This window comes from Pseudoliparis swirei, chromosome 17, assembly GCF_029220125.1.
Source record: "Pseudoliparis swirei isolate HS2019 ecotype Mariana Trench chromosome 17, NWPU_hadal_v1, whole genome shotgun sequence".
Lineage (NCBI taxonomy): Eukaryota > Metazoa > Chordata > Actinopteri > Perciformes > Liparidae > Pseudoliparis > Pseudoliparis swirei.
In genome coordinates this window covers 11,014,272-11,028,267 of record NC_079404.1, presented here as the reverse complement: position 1 = coordinate 11,028,267, position 13,996 = coordinate 11,014,272, and the positions used below count along the sequence as shown (strand labels likewise).

The window sequence follows — 13,996 nt, the reverse complement described above, 5'->3', positions numbered from 1 at the left end:
TGCACCAATGAGGAGTGGACAAAAAGTTCTACTCTCACCCCTTTTGCACAGTTTTACTTTCATAAATAGATGCTTTTAGAAATTATTTATTTTGTATGTTGCTGTGACACATGGCTTTGTATGTGGAACACAAAGCCGCCCTGGTGGCATGTAAGTATTTGCGTGTGACCGTAGACACATTCTTGTAACCACAATAACTCAATAAAACTCCATGATAGAAATAGTACACTTACACTTAACAGTCCATCTGTGTAGTGCCATGTTCAGATTGTGGAGCCTCTTGGTGCTTACATGTGCATGTGTGCATGTTGATGGAAATAAACCACTACTAAAGCTCCTTAGTGCTTTCAGTGAGTCAATACAAGAGATATGCTCACATTTAGTAGCTGTATTTCTTCATGAATGTGTTGATTATCTTATGTAAGGGATATCTGAAAATCTATGAAAACCTAAGATCAAGATGTTGTACTCATCACAGTCCCTTTCAAAGCAAACTCATTCAATACAAGATGAGCCAACATTTACGAGGATCTGTATAAGGCCTAACCTGCTTCCTGAAAATCATGATGAATACATGTTTGGTGGCGCTCTCCTCTTGCTGGTATCTGAATTACAACATTATAATATTCTCAAAATAAGCGGCCCACAGATTGGACCAGACCCTTTTTATTGTATTATTTTTGTGTTTGACAATTAATTTAGCTTTATATATGTATGTACTGTATGCATGTAAGGCTGCACGGTGGTGTAGTGGCTAGCACTGTCGCCTCACAGCAAGAGGGCCGTGGGTTCAATTCCCGGTGTGGGCGGTCCTTCTGTGTGGAGTTTGCATGTTCTCCCCGTGGCAGCGTGGGTTCCCTCCGGGTTCTCCGGCTTCCTCCCACAGTCCAAAGACATGCCGTCAGGTTAATTGATCTCTAAATTGCCCATAGGTGTGAATGTGAGCGTGAATGGTTGTCTGTCTCTATATGTGCCCTCGATGGACTGGCGGCCTGTCCAGGGTGTCCCCTGCCTTCGCCCTGTCAGCTGGGATCGGCTCCAGAGCCCCCGCGACCCTAATGAGGATAAGCGGTATTGATAATGGATGGATGGATGGATGTATGCATGTATATATGTATGTGTGGATGTATGTATATATATGCATATGTATGCATATATATGCATATACATGCATATTTCACTACAGAAGTGTCTTTCTGTGGTGAAATTAGTATATATGTATAGATGCATATATATGCATATATAATATATATATATATACAAACATTCTTATATATATATTCCGTATATATATATATATATTAGGGCTGTCAGCGTTAACGCGTTAATCTATGCGATTAATTTGGCCGCGTTAACGCACTAAAATATTTTAACGCAATTAACGCAATTATCGCAATTTCAAAATGTGCGATTAATGAGTTACTTTTTTTTAATCGATTGACAGCCCTAATATATATATATATATATATGCGCGTGAACATATTTTTCAACTTTTCTTTCCCTCTGCAACGAGCCTATTTTGTTGTAATGTGTTTTGTTGTTCTATTAACTTAGAGATTTAATTATTTTATAAATCATGATTACTTTGAAAATCAAATTAATAAAACTAAAACAAGCTTTTTGAAGTATCCATGTCCCTCATTAATCTTGCTAGAGAGGTTTTACAGAGGTTTTGGTTCATTCCAAGTGTGGTATTAAAGTGGTATTAACTGCACCAAATTATTAATACATTCTGGGTGTAAAAGTGTGGGGAAAAAGATTAAAATATAATCGTTGCAAGCGTTCTTTCCTTGCCTTTTAACTTTCAATCTTGTCATTGCAGGGGGAACTTGGATCAGATGGGGAAAAGGGAATCGATGGGGAGAAGGTAAGTACTTCTATCTCCAGCAGACATATATTCCATACATAGCACATCAGCCAGATCTAGTTTCGTCAGGGAATCAATTCTTATAGGTTTTTCATTTTCTGTGTGATGGCTGGGGGGTAGGAGTAAAGCGCAGGTTTCTGTGTGGCTGTTTTCAGGTGCCTGTCATATCTGAAGTGGAGTTAAGTGTGTTCGAGCCTGTAGTGTAGTGAAATTAATAAATATGTATGCTACCATAGCCTTTACATACTAATGGCCTTAACTCATTTTTCTAATTACCATAGTCCCTTCTTTGTCATTTTAGTTTTAAACTGTATTGCTTGCCCTTAAACCTGACTGTAGTGATGAAACTAATATATGTGCAGTATAAGGTGAACCACAACAAGAGGCGCTAGTAAATTATTTTCTTTTTTTTCCTTTTATGTAATGCAAACGCACTAGAAGTGATTTACTGTTCTTCTTCGGTTGTGGAGTTATTTTCGCCATGAGCAAATTAGTGCGGTCCTTCTAAAGTATTAGTTAAATCAAAGTATGTTTTGTGTTGAACAGCATTTGTTCGCCCAGAACGTCTCTCTCTCAGTGGATGATAGCTGTGCAGATGGTCAATTTAAAGTAGCTCAATAAAGGGACTTTCTTTTCATCACCACCCCTTGAGTAAACAAACAGCTGCCGCAGAAATCAGCCTCCCTGCAGGCTGCGGATGTGCACTCTGCCCTAATAGTTACTCTGAAAGCTGGAGAGAGCCGAACGAGTATAAAAATACAGTGTACTGGGAGTATTAAAAAAAAAATTGTATGAGTTAGAAGGACGCCATTCGAAATGTTTAGATATTTGCTATGAATTAGTACTTTGGATTGCAGGAAAACACACTGAATTTACTAATAGAATAGTATTCTCTATATGTTTGTATTTTTCAACAGAAATAATCTTTATGTTGTGTTAACGGTTAGCTGCTGGGGATGGAAAGGAGAGGCAGTTTACTGTGCGCCTCATTAAAGAGAAGGAGGATGTTAGTCAACTAGGAAGGATCCGATCGGGCAGGATAGATTTTGTTCTTCTGGCTTTCCACCTATGAGTACTTCCCTGTAGTGCAGTCATTAAAGTACAATTCCGATTGAAAGAAAAATAAAATAATCCATTACAAACTCAAGCATTAGTTTGTCCTCCCACAACCAACACATCTCTCTTTGTTCCAAGCTGAGTAGCTCTTGGCTGCTTAAGAAGCCAGTTGAAGTCATGTGTATGTTTGCATATGAATGACACAATCAGGTTTATTTACATAGAAATTTGAAGTAGAGCAAGACCACCTACCTGGAAATTAACACCACCTACATAAAAAACGGACTGATTTGTAGTTTTAATATTCATGGAACGGAAACTGTAAAGTGAGTGTACAGAGTCCTCTGGTGTTTTTTTCCTTAATGGCTGCATGGTGCCAGAGCAATCAAAGAGGAAAAAGAGTGACAGAGCTTGTGAGTAGCCTTTCTTTCTTCGCTCACTGATTCACCCTGGGCTTCAGTTGACTGGACACCAGCGGCACATCAACTGTAAAAACAGCTGCAGGCGTGTGCGCTATGAAGAGACTGTGTTGATGACCTTTGTCCAAGAAAAACAACTGCTCAAAAATTAGTTGAGATGGCAACAGTTTGCTGACTTGCATATCAGGACATCGATTGCAGCTCTGTTTGGGGAGGCACTCCGGTCTGCTCTCTTTGTGTGTGTATGTGGGGGGGGGGGGGGGGCATCGTTAGTGGTGCCCAGTTGGAAACGTTGTCAACAGCAATGAGATTCTTGTTCTTATGTCATTTTTCAGTTTGTGTTCAGAAATACAGAAAGGGACAGTTCCAGTGTTCAGCAGGAGAGGTGACTGGTTTGTCATCTCTGTGCATTCCCAACGCGTGGTTGGGCTTTCTTCGGCCATGCTCATTGCTCACTAGGCTCAACGTGCATTTCCTTCAGCGGTTCATCTGACTGTTCTTGAACAGTTTGAAAAAGAAAAGAAAAGTGGGACTACATTATTGTAGCATTTCCTCCTGTCGGCTTGTTGTTTCAGAATTAATCACCCTTAATGGGTAATAATATATAATATATATCTTGTCAGATAGCAAGCCAATTGCCAATACATCCAAGAGTCCAGAGGGATTGGTCTTTGAGCTTAGTTCAGTTAAACATGGCTTGGACCTGCTTTTGCCCGGAAGCACAGAGATGACATTGACACGTTCTCTTTTTATCTGCTGCTGAGTTAGATGGTTATTTCAAAGAGATAGTTTTTATGTTTTGAAGAGGGGTTGTATGAGGTACTCATCCATAGTCAGTGTATTACCTTCTGTAGATGGTGGTTGGCACACCACCAGTTTGGGGAAAAGGGCAAGAGTACGGCTTAATGTAATGGCTTGCTTACACATTCAGCAGTTACAGAGCTGCATTAGCATTCATTTGAAATGTCGTGTCTGGCCACCTCATTAATTCAAGTCCATTAGTCACTCTTCTTTTATCACTGCTTTTGGTCTCTACTAACTCTGAACTTGATATTGCGGCAAACACATATGTAAAGATACAGTGGAGTAGCATCTATACTTAAGCAGAGAATGAAGCCACTCCCCCTCTGTACGTGTTGTAATCCGAGCTTCTTCGTTCTCTGTTTACTGACCAGGCCGTGCATGCTTTTATGCACGGCCCTGTATGTGAGCAGGGCGGCTCGTGGCCGCAACTCTGCACTACGCTCAAAAGGCGGTTGCAGCTGGTAAGGCCGTCCCGACCATGGAGTCAATGTGGAGAAGTTCTCCCTTAGTTAAAGTGTGAGCTTGGCCGGCACTTTGGCCGTCGACACCGTTGTCTGCAAGTTGGTGACTCAGCCATCGCCATGTTGAGAGCCGTCGAGAGGCAATAGACATTTTCTTAATCTCGTATGAAGCACCTTTTAAATAGTCAGATGCTCTAAGTTGCTTACTTGTCTGACATTCAGTGCAGGGCAGATACAGAAGCATGCAGTTATTTTGTACTGCCCTTTTTGCTGAAAATGACGCAGATAAGAACGGGGAGAATAAAGTTGTGGAGCATAAAACCAACTAGATTAAATAGACTCTAAAACGCACTGCAGAGCTGAGGGGAACCACAAAGTAGTCGCTAATATTCTCTGTTGGTTTGTCAGCCAGAACAACTCCTTTCATATTCAATTAGTCATGGGCTTTGTTGTTAATATTGAAATATTGATTCATTTCAAGTGGAGATTAACCAGAATTTGCCATTTCCACCCTCAGTGTTTTTTTCTAAACAAATAATCACAGAAAAGATTTTCTGCCGTTTATCACAATTGTTTTTGAATTTTGTATGCAGAGATTCAGAAGCAAAAAAAGATATCGAACAAGAGCTTTTATCTGCATTAATCCTTTAGACGTTTGTAACATATATACAGTATATATATATGTATATATATGTGTATATATATATATATATATATATATATATATGTAACTTACCATCTTTGATTGCAAAGAAATAGCAAAGAAATGGATGTTGCTCAAATAACCTTTTTTGATGATTTCAATGAACCTATCCACTGTGAGGCTCTAATACCCGATGTGTGCCGTTACTTACAATTTGCTCATATTCCATTTTTAAAGTTAGTATGATATTTCAGGCCGAGAAGACACCTGAGAACCCAGAATTCTATGCATGAGCATGTGATCTAGTATCGTTTTGCAGATACACAACATGTGGGTCAGAGGGAGTAAACATCATGTTATATTGTGAGTAATCCAAGTGACATTTGTGGATATATGTTCAGTTGAAGAGTGAAGTGTCACACAATGACCCTTTATTTAGGTTACCTTGGAAACTATTCATTCATAGAGTGTAAAAGACATTCTATTATGCTACCTTTTTCAGCACTCAATGCGATTAGTGTGATATCACTACACAGTATGCGGTGGTGTATCGCTGAGCAAATGGAAAGTCACAAAAGGCATTTCCTGCTGTAACCTCCCTGGCATTTGTAGGCCGGCACTTAAGATATCTATGTTACTTATAGACCCTGTTCCACAGAGCTTTAACAGCCTGCCTTTCAGTATTACAACACTTCCCCAACATAATGATCTGAATACATAGAGTTGTACATCTACAATGTTTTATTTAGCCTCTCTCTAATAGGCCAAACCCACGTTGCGATGATTAAATTGTGTATAGTAACTCAAATGTGCAATTATTCTACCTCTTGTCAGACACGGGTCGTGACCTGCAGCCGCTCTGGCTGGTAAATAGTAGAGGTAAACATAATTAGACTGTATTTGTACATCCCTGCTTCTCTCTTGCTTTCGTGCTCCTGGGCTGGGGAGTTGCCAGATTGTCTTGTGGCCTCACCGCTGTAGGAGTGAGGAGACACAGTGGTGTGTGTAATTAGCAGGCAAGTGTACAAAGCTCCCCACAGTGTTCTGACCTCGTGCTGCAGGAACGACAGCTACACAATCAGCACCGGCATATTCCCAGCCCGTTCTCCCCTCCTTCGCCCTTCTCTGTAAATGATACAAAGCTAACATAATGCACCACAAGCACACAATATATCCAGCCCTTCTGGTCTACATCTCCCTCCATGTCACTGTGCACCTAAATTGGGCTCACAACTTTGTCCAGATTAGACAGAGGGCAGCATCTAAGCTATAATGAGACAGGATAATGAAGAACACAATTATGTTCTCTTCAGGGGTCAATAGATGTTTCATATTTCAGAGATGGGATCTTCTTGACAATAATCAAAATACATCATAATTGAATAAATTAGTGTTGCTCAATGGAGACTATTCAAAACAGTGTATTTCAGATTTACATCTCAGTTTTTGCTTTGCAAACTACCACATTTAGCCATTTAGATTTTAAAGAATCTTTTCTATACTTTCATATTATCTCAATACAGGAGGAAGTATTGCCTCGTTTTAAAGAATCGTGTTACAGAATATGTCATATTTCAAACACAGGTTTATTTTCTCTCTCTAACTAAATAAATTAGACATCTAATTTATTTAACTGGTACCAAAATAGCGTTATTATTTCTAACACCTTATTCCACTTAAATAATTATTTTGAAAGTATCTTTATGTGGAGCCTTGGGGAAGGGAGAGAGCAAGGAAAATATTGTTTTGGCACAACTGTACAATCTGATGTAAATATAGTTGGCAGTTAACATATGACTGAACAACATTGTCCAATATTTGCAATAGTGACAAAAAGAAAAAAAAGTAGACCGTGGACATTTTCATTAAATACAGTATTTGTTTAAACCAACTGCTCTCTTAAAGATGAACAAATTAAAACCTTCTGTAATTAAATGTAGTATATTTACATATATATTATTGAAATTGAGTGTGAATCATCACATACAAGGTTGTTGACAAAAAAAACGTGATGTTTTCTTTATTTTGACAATAAATTGTTTGGACACCCAATACTAAATACCAACAAGTTTACATATTCAAACACAAACTCTGAATTAATTCAGAGAGCATATTGTATGACAACGGCTGAAGGAGAAAAGGAGACAATTCAAAAGAAAATGGGTATTTTTTTGTGTGTGTCGGTGAGTACGATTTAATGCTACATTTTGTAAGACTGCCAAGAAGAGCCTTCGCCAAAGAAGTGAGGGATCACTTTTAATTGCACTGGCTGTTATTATGTATATTACTCCAGACAAGACCAGATGCTGTGCAGTTCTACAGGTTATATGAATGACTATACTGCAGTCTTGGAATTATCTGAATAATCACACAGTTGAGCCAAGTTTTTCTTAGATACTAATTCGTCCAAGCCAAAGCATCTTATGTTGTCGTAAATTAAACTGCAAGCATACATTGGAATTTGAGCATCACTCAGCATAAGTTAAGAGAGTGCATTGTTAGCATTTTGGCAAACTTAATACATTCTGGAGCTTTTATGTAAAACAATTCTGGCACACATATTAGCCCCAGCAGTTGCAAAGTGTAGCTATATTGTAAAACAGGGTGAGCAACTATAATTCAAGATGGGGAGAGAGTGACTTGTTTTGTCCTGGGAAACATAACTCACCACTTTGCATACGTTCATTCCAGTTGCATTAGTTTGAGTGATGGCAGTTCCCTGTCAACTCTTCTGTAAACATATTGTCTGATTCTGCAGTCTGGGGGAGGATCCTGGAGAGCAGAAGGTCTTTCTGCAGCATAAAAGGACAACCCTACATGATTTATAACAGACACAATAGTATTATTAAACTGGATGTATAGTAGCTCAAGGAATTCATTTAAAGTGTGTTCTTGATTATAATTTGTTTCAATTGTCAGCTTTTTGCAGGACGTTGAGGTCATGTATATATTGTATATTAAAATAATAAATCCCTCTTTCTCCGGACGGAGTTAAGCACCACTTCAGATGAATTGCAAAGCATAATTTAATAGATTTGTATTTGTTTATTTGACCTTTATTTAACCAGATAAGTCGATTGAAAACCAGTCCTCGTTAACAATGATGACCTGGCCAAAAAGGCAGAAACAGGAAGCTGTTGCAGTCAAATAAAGCATAGAAAAAACTCAATCAATCGCATACAAAAATTACATCATAATACAACATATACAAAGGTGGTGTTCCTGGAGAATCAAACTCAGAAACAGTTGCATTGATCAGAGACTATTGTTTGTATTGAGTTATGGGAGGAGATTAATGGAGTGAGGGTGGGGAGTCTTAGTTCTTCTGCAGCAGATTCCAGTCCACCTGCAGCAGCAGACTGGAAAGAGAAATGGCCGAAGGCGGTACACACTCTTGCAATGGCCATGTTAATGAAATTGCTTGAGCGTAAATTGATGCTGAGGTATTTACGTCGACATTACTGAAGTGAATAACATGGAGTGTGTTGAATCGGTTCTGTAATTGGCAGAACTTGATGTTGTGTTCGTGCTTGTTATCAGGTGAGACTTGTACTCTGAGTCCCCTTTTGTTCCTGCCTCAGCTTTGGTAATGACTCGGAGGGGAATTTGCTTCTGGACCCCCCTGTGTCGGATTGCCTCAGTAAAGAGGTTAGGACATCGATTTGAATAAAGAATTGGGCTCTCATGGACAGCTATGGGACAGCTGCCCTATTATTAACAGTGTGAATGGGCAGAGGGTCCACATAAAGTGATATAATCATGTCACAATCATGTCATCATGAACCCAATTTATAGGCAAGCTGCATTATGTGATGTTACCACAAGGGCACTTATTTCACGCCAGTATTACCAGTCCTTCTGTTTTTTTCTGACTGGCAGGGTATAATATGAGGCTTGCAGGGAATGGGCAAATAATTAGTCACGTCTCCAGTGGAGCCATACTTAATGTGACAACGGCAGGTAATCATTTTCTGCAGATATATAATTCGCTATTAATAGCCTTTGTAACTCTAAATTTAACCATGACAAATGATTGTATTTCCGAATCATTTTACAGACCGCTCACTCTCCATATCTTTCCGAACCCATTTCAAAGAGCTGCTGCTACTGGCCCAAATATGTCACACGAAACACGGCTCGCTGAAAATGTAGCCTGTCAATATGTGTCAAGCCTCATTCATCAGCTCTCACTCTTTATCTCTGCTGTCACTCCTCTTTCATATTTCCCCACTGAGAGGCTTGACTTTGCCCCAAGCTTGTGTATTTCAATTCCAGCCCCAGGTCCACTGCTTCAGGGTGTGACATGAGAATACATATATGAGAAGGGGTTTGGGGCCGACACTGTGTAACCAGCTGATTGTATATCTCTCAGCAGATTGTTTTTGGTACATGCTGGATCTAATGATTGACATTATCTGCTCTTCTCTCATTAACTGGTTGTGACAGGCTTGATAATCTCACACCTGCATGAGTTACTTGTCTTCTAAGTGTCATCATACTAACATACAGTAACACATGTTGGGTTATTTTCTTAACCAGGTTTGAAGCCGTAACTTTCACTAAAAAGAAACAGACTTCAATAGAATGTATATTCTTTGTTCCCAGGGTCTAAAAGGTGACCCAGGGCCAGTTGGTCCAGTTGGTCCTAAAGGAAACAAAGTGAGTGAGTCCTCCCTACAGACTAGCCCACATGAAATTGCACCATGATTGTTTTCGTTATTCTTGAATGAAAAAACTGTAGATACTTCAGAGAATCTGCTTGACTTTCATGAGCTGGAGTCTCAATAACAGGTTTGCCCATCTGTTTGAAGCGCTGCTATGATTGCTACTCCAAACATGGCCAGCCAAAAAATATTGTTATTGCTATCATAAATTAGCAATAACGTATTGATGGCCCTATAGCGTAGCTGAAAGACCAGCTGAGTGAAAATCTTCCACTCACTATATATATATATAGAGTATTTGTGCATTCATAGGGATAGCTATTTATAATAGACATAGCCAAGAGTACGTTTTTTATTAGACTAAAGCCTACGGCAAAGATGTGTATGCATATGATTGCCTTCTTGTTTGAGGATTCCTTGCATCGACTCTTGATTTAGAATATGTTTGACATTTGGTCCCAAATATTAGAAACCCAAGAGTTGTGTAGGTATGTCATGTTTTCAGTCGGCTATGACGGGTTTCATAATCCTAACATTCAAGTCAAGCTGAATGTCTTTTCTGCAGCTGCTTTATTGTCTCTTCACTGACATGCATTAGATAAACTGTTGTTGCAATGCACAACATATTGGTCTGTTTTCAACTTAACTTTTCTTTTCATTCCATTGTGGTATTATTTTTCTTATGTACGAGATGAAATGTTCTTTCCTTTAATTAGTTGCCATATCTCCAGCTCTTTCATTTTCCCTCCCTTTTTGGCGTTTTTTGTTGTTGTTTTCTTTTTGAAGAACTCATCACATAATTGTAGGTGTAATGCTCTCTCTGCAGCCTTGAAGTTATAATGAGGTCTGTGTGTTTCTGTGAAGACAACAGAGAATCCCAGCATATGTTATCCTATTTTTCGGATGTGATGGTGGCGATGGGGGTGGAGAGAAGGTTTGTTTGTATTGAAACTGACAAAGGGAGGCAGGTTTGGAAGCATAAAGTAATTCATTTCAATTCAGTTTATTTTGTATAGCCCAATATCACAAATTACAAATTTTCCTCAAAGGGCTTTAAAATCTGTAATGAGTCCCTTGCAGATCCCATACCAGGCATATTTTAACTGTGACATTCATTCAGACACCAAAATGTATATGAACTACTCGGCGTTTCATCCCCTTTCATCCACATCTGATGAACAAGTATTGCCAGATTTAAAGTTCACTAATCTTCAACTCAATACTTAATAAAATACTGTTGGATAGCGGTGTGAAGGGGTGAGACTGTAAACATATTGGACAATGATACATGAGTTGTATCTTAAAAGACTATAAAACAAGTGATGAGTAAAAAGCATGTGATATCATTGCTTCCATTGGGTTATCGAGTCCTTCCCTAATATAACTTTTCTCAGTCACCCAACAATGTTATCTTACCTGGCCATTGTTAATACTGTACTGCAAAGCTTTTACATGATATAGTACGGCTGTGTTCATTTTTTTATGTCGTATTCAATGGCACCAGCCCATGAGACCATCTGCAGTTTGAAAGTCATCAGACTTCATTTCAAGACGTACTGTAAATACTATAGTGCATTTTGAGATAGGACTGCTATGCGTAGTAAAAACCTGGCCGTCAGTTTTTATGACAAACATTATGGCTGGCCTTTAGGCAAAATGTTTCAAAATAAAAAATATATTGTTTAGATTTAGCAACTGTAGCCATTTTTAAGGCAAACAGAATGTTAAAGATGCAGTTGACTGACATTTTAAGACCCTTTTCCTAATTATTATCTTCCTTCACAGGGTGATGACGGTCTGCCTGGAGCTCCGGGACTGCCTGTAAGTTCACACTGTTACATTTACATCTCATTATGCTGTAGGGACATTCAAAAATGTGGAAATATTTAAATGGATTCATGAGGGTGTGACCTGAAATGGCTGGACTGAGCTTTGTAAATATCGCAGCGTTTGGGTCGACCAGGCGCTACACACAGTGTTAAAACATCTGGCCCACAGAGATGGAAACTGAGGCACTCGGGTGAGCAGTGCCTGTGTGACATTACCATTACCTAGGAATGGGTCAAACAAGGAGCTGATAGATAGGGCTCAGTGGGCCTCCTCACTTGGGACAAAAAGGATAAGGATGAGCAGCCAGGCAGAGAAGAAAGGGTCGAGGTTGACAGGTAGTCGCTGGCTGTATCCCACATGGGTAAGACTTGCACTTTTCGGGTTGGTGATTGTCCATGCAGACTTCTTCTTTGGAGACGCCAGGGAAGAACGACTCCACACTGTATTTCTATCTCATAATTGGACTGGCTGTACTAGTGCTTTCTCTGTGGTCTTGTAAAATCGAGAGGACAGAGAACATAACCCAGAATTGTGCCCATCCCAGTACACACACAAATTGAAGGGACAGTAAATATATGTACTAGCAGATGCTTGCAGAGTCACCTATCATCACATATAGTGAATGTGTGGGCACAGATGCAAACACTCAGACTCTGGATGCATTGTAGCCAGGGAGTTGACGGCTGCGGGTGGTTAGCTAATTATGTCCACGTCATGTGAGGATCTGCTGCCAGTTTTAATCACCACTGGAGTAATATGAAAACTGTGTCCCACTGCTCCTAGCCTGCCCTTTTTATGTCACCACAGTGCCAACGATACCCACATAACACCGCTGCCATCCATGAGCTTTTCTCCAAAAGTTATTTTTACATTTATAAGGACAAGAAAAACAAAAACATGGTCCTGTAAAGCAAACATGGTTTTTACAAAAAAAATCCCCATATAATACAAGTAAATTGGATGGTGAGTTTCAGCAGAAAATGCTGTGAGAAAGTTATTAAAGTTAATTTACATTGGACATTGTATTGCTTGTAAATCACGGTGGAAACTCTATTCTCAAAAGCCAACACAAGTTGTACCACTGGACATGAATAATTGATTTATGATCAAAAGCACTGCATAGACTAAGGCATGTTTTATTTAGGGTGTCACAGGTCAGAGCTGTCACTCTTTTCTTATAGATACAGCTGCAAATGACTCAGGGCTGTCAGCCTCCTTGTTCATTTGTTTTCTATCATTGTTATTACATTGCATGAGGCCTGACTAACGTGAAAGACATATGTTGTGAATGTCCATTTCTGCAGCTGTTTCCAAGAAAAGGCAACAGAGTTTGACTTTTGGATGCCAATTGAAAAAGGACACCAATTATTCGTCCTGTATTTGAAAGCCGAGATGTTGAATGTGGCCTTGTGTCCATTCTGTGGCCGGGTGGATAGACGTCTCTGTCTGCCCTTTCATGACAGAGGCCAGCAAGGTATCTGGGGGGTTGTAATAGCCATGCTCTGACTTCTCTTCAGGTCTTCGCAGCCAAAGATAATTACCGCCCGACCAACTGTGCGCTTACACATAACTGCCTGACATGTACCATTTATAAATGATGTTAGTCTTGTTTTCACACTGACTGACTGACTGATTGTGATTGTTTGCTTGATTCCTAGGCTGACAAAGAATGTCTCAACGGAAATCAGGTATTTAAGTTGATATTGTTTTCATTAAAAATATCTAAACTTTCTGTACTTCAGTTTTCTTGTTAAGGTAACTCGGTATTTGTCACATTCAGGGCCCTCTAGGTGACAAAGGAGAGAAGGTAATACATGAATTGCTTCATTTAATTCTAGTATCTCATTGTCCTCTGTTTTTCAAGTTAGAGTGCACATATAATATTCTTAAGCAATCAAGTACAACTATTAGGTTCAATAATCAATTATTGAATCACATACCTATATCTTTGCACTAGAACTTTCAAACAAAATCACCACTTAGTATACCTTGATTACCTTCGTAAGTGTTCCTTATCAAGATACTGTGTAGAATAATGGGATGACGCTTTGATCAACCAAGGCGGAAAATTGCCTATTAAAGGGATCCTGGAGAAGTCCCCTTAAAACTGGTAATGCACAAGAATGTAAACTGCAGCTGTACATACGCCCTTCTATCTATTCATGCAATGTTAACTAAGCTAATGCTTCCTTTCCTATTACTGCAGATAAGCCCACAGCTGTTAAGGACACGTGGCACAAACATCTGTCTGC

At 39.4% G+C, this 13,996-nt stretch overlaps 2 protein-coding genes across 8 annotated transcripts in view; one reads left to right on the top strand and one right to left on the bottom strand.

Moving 5' to 3' along the window:
• The window catches only part of LOC130206845 (collagen alpha-1(XIX) chain), a 93,259-nt gene that overhangs the window by 19,224 nt on the left and 60,039 nt on the right, over positions 1-13,996 (top strand). For 3 of the 5 annotated variants that reach the window (XM_056435047.1, XM_056435045.1, XM_056435050.1), the window contains 5 exons: positions 1,823-1,867; positions 9,856-9,909; positions 11,700-11,735; positions 13,403-13,432; positions 13,525-13,551. In XM_056435047.1, coding sequence (XP_056291022.1) covers positions 1,823-1,867; positions 9,856-9,909; positions 11,700-11,735; positions 13,403-13,432; positions 13,525-13,551 — 192 coding nt within the window. The remainder of the gene's footprint in view (positions 1-1,822; positions 1,868-9,855; positions 9,910-11,699; positions 11,736-13,402; positions 13,433-13,524; positions 13,552-13,996) is intronic. The other 2 variants (XM_056435049.1, XM_056435048.1) reach the window with 1 other exon arrangement.
• The window catches only part of LOC130206856 (cilia- and flagella-associated protein 46-like), a 233,052-nt gene continuing 219,830 nt past the window's right edge, over positions 775-13,996 (bottom strand). Inside the window, exon 3 of one of the 3 annotated variants that reach the window (XM_056435071.1) lies at positions 775-1,055. In XM_056435071.1, the coding sequence (XP_056291046.1) occupies positions 907-1,055 (149 nt within the window). In that variant the 3' untranslated portion in view covers positions 775-906. The remainder of the gene's footprint in view (positions 1,056-13,996) is intronic. The other 2 variants (XM_056435072.1, XM_056435069.1) reach the window with 2 other exon arrangements.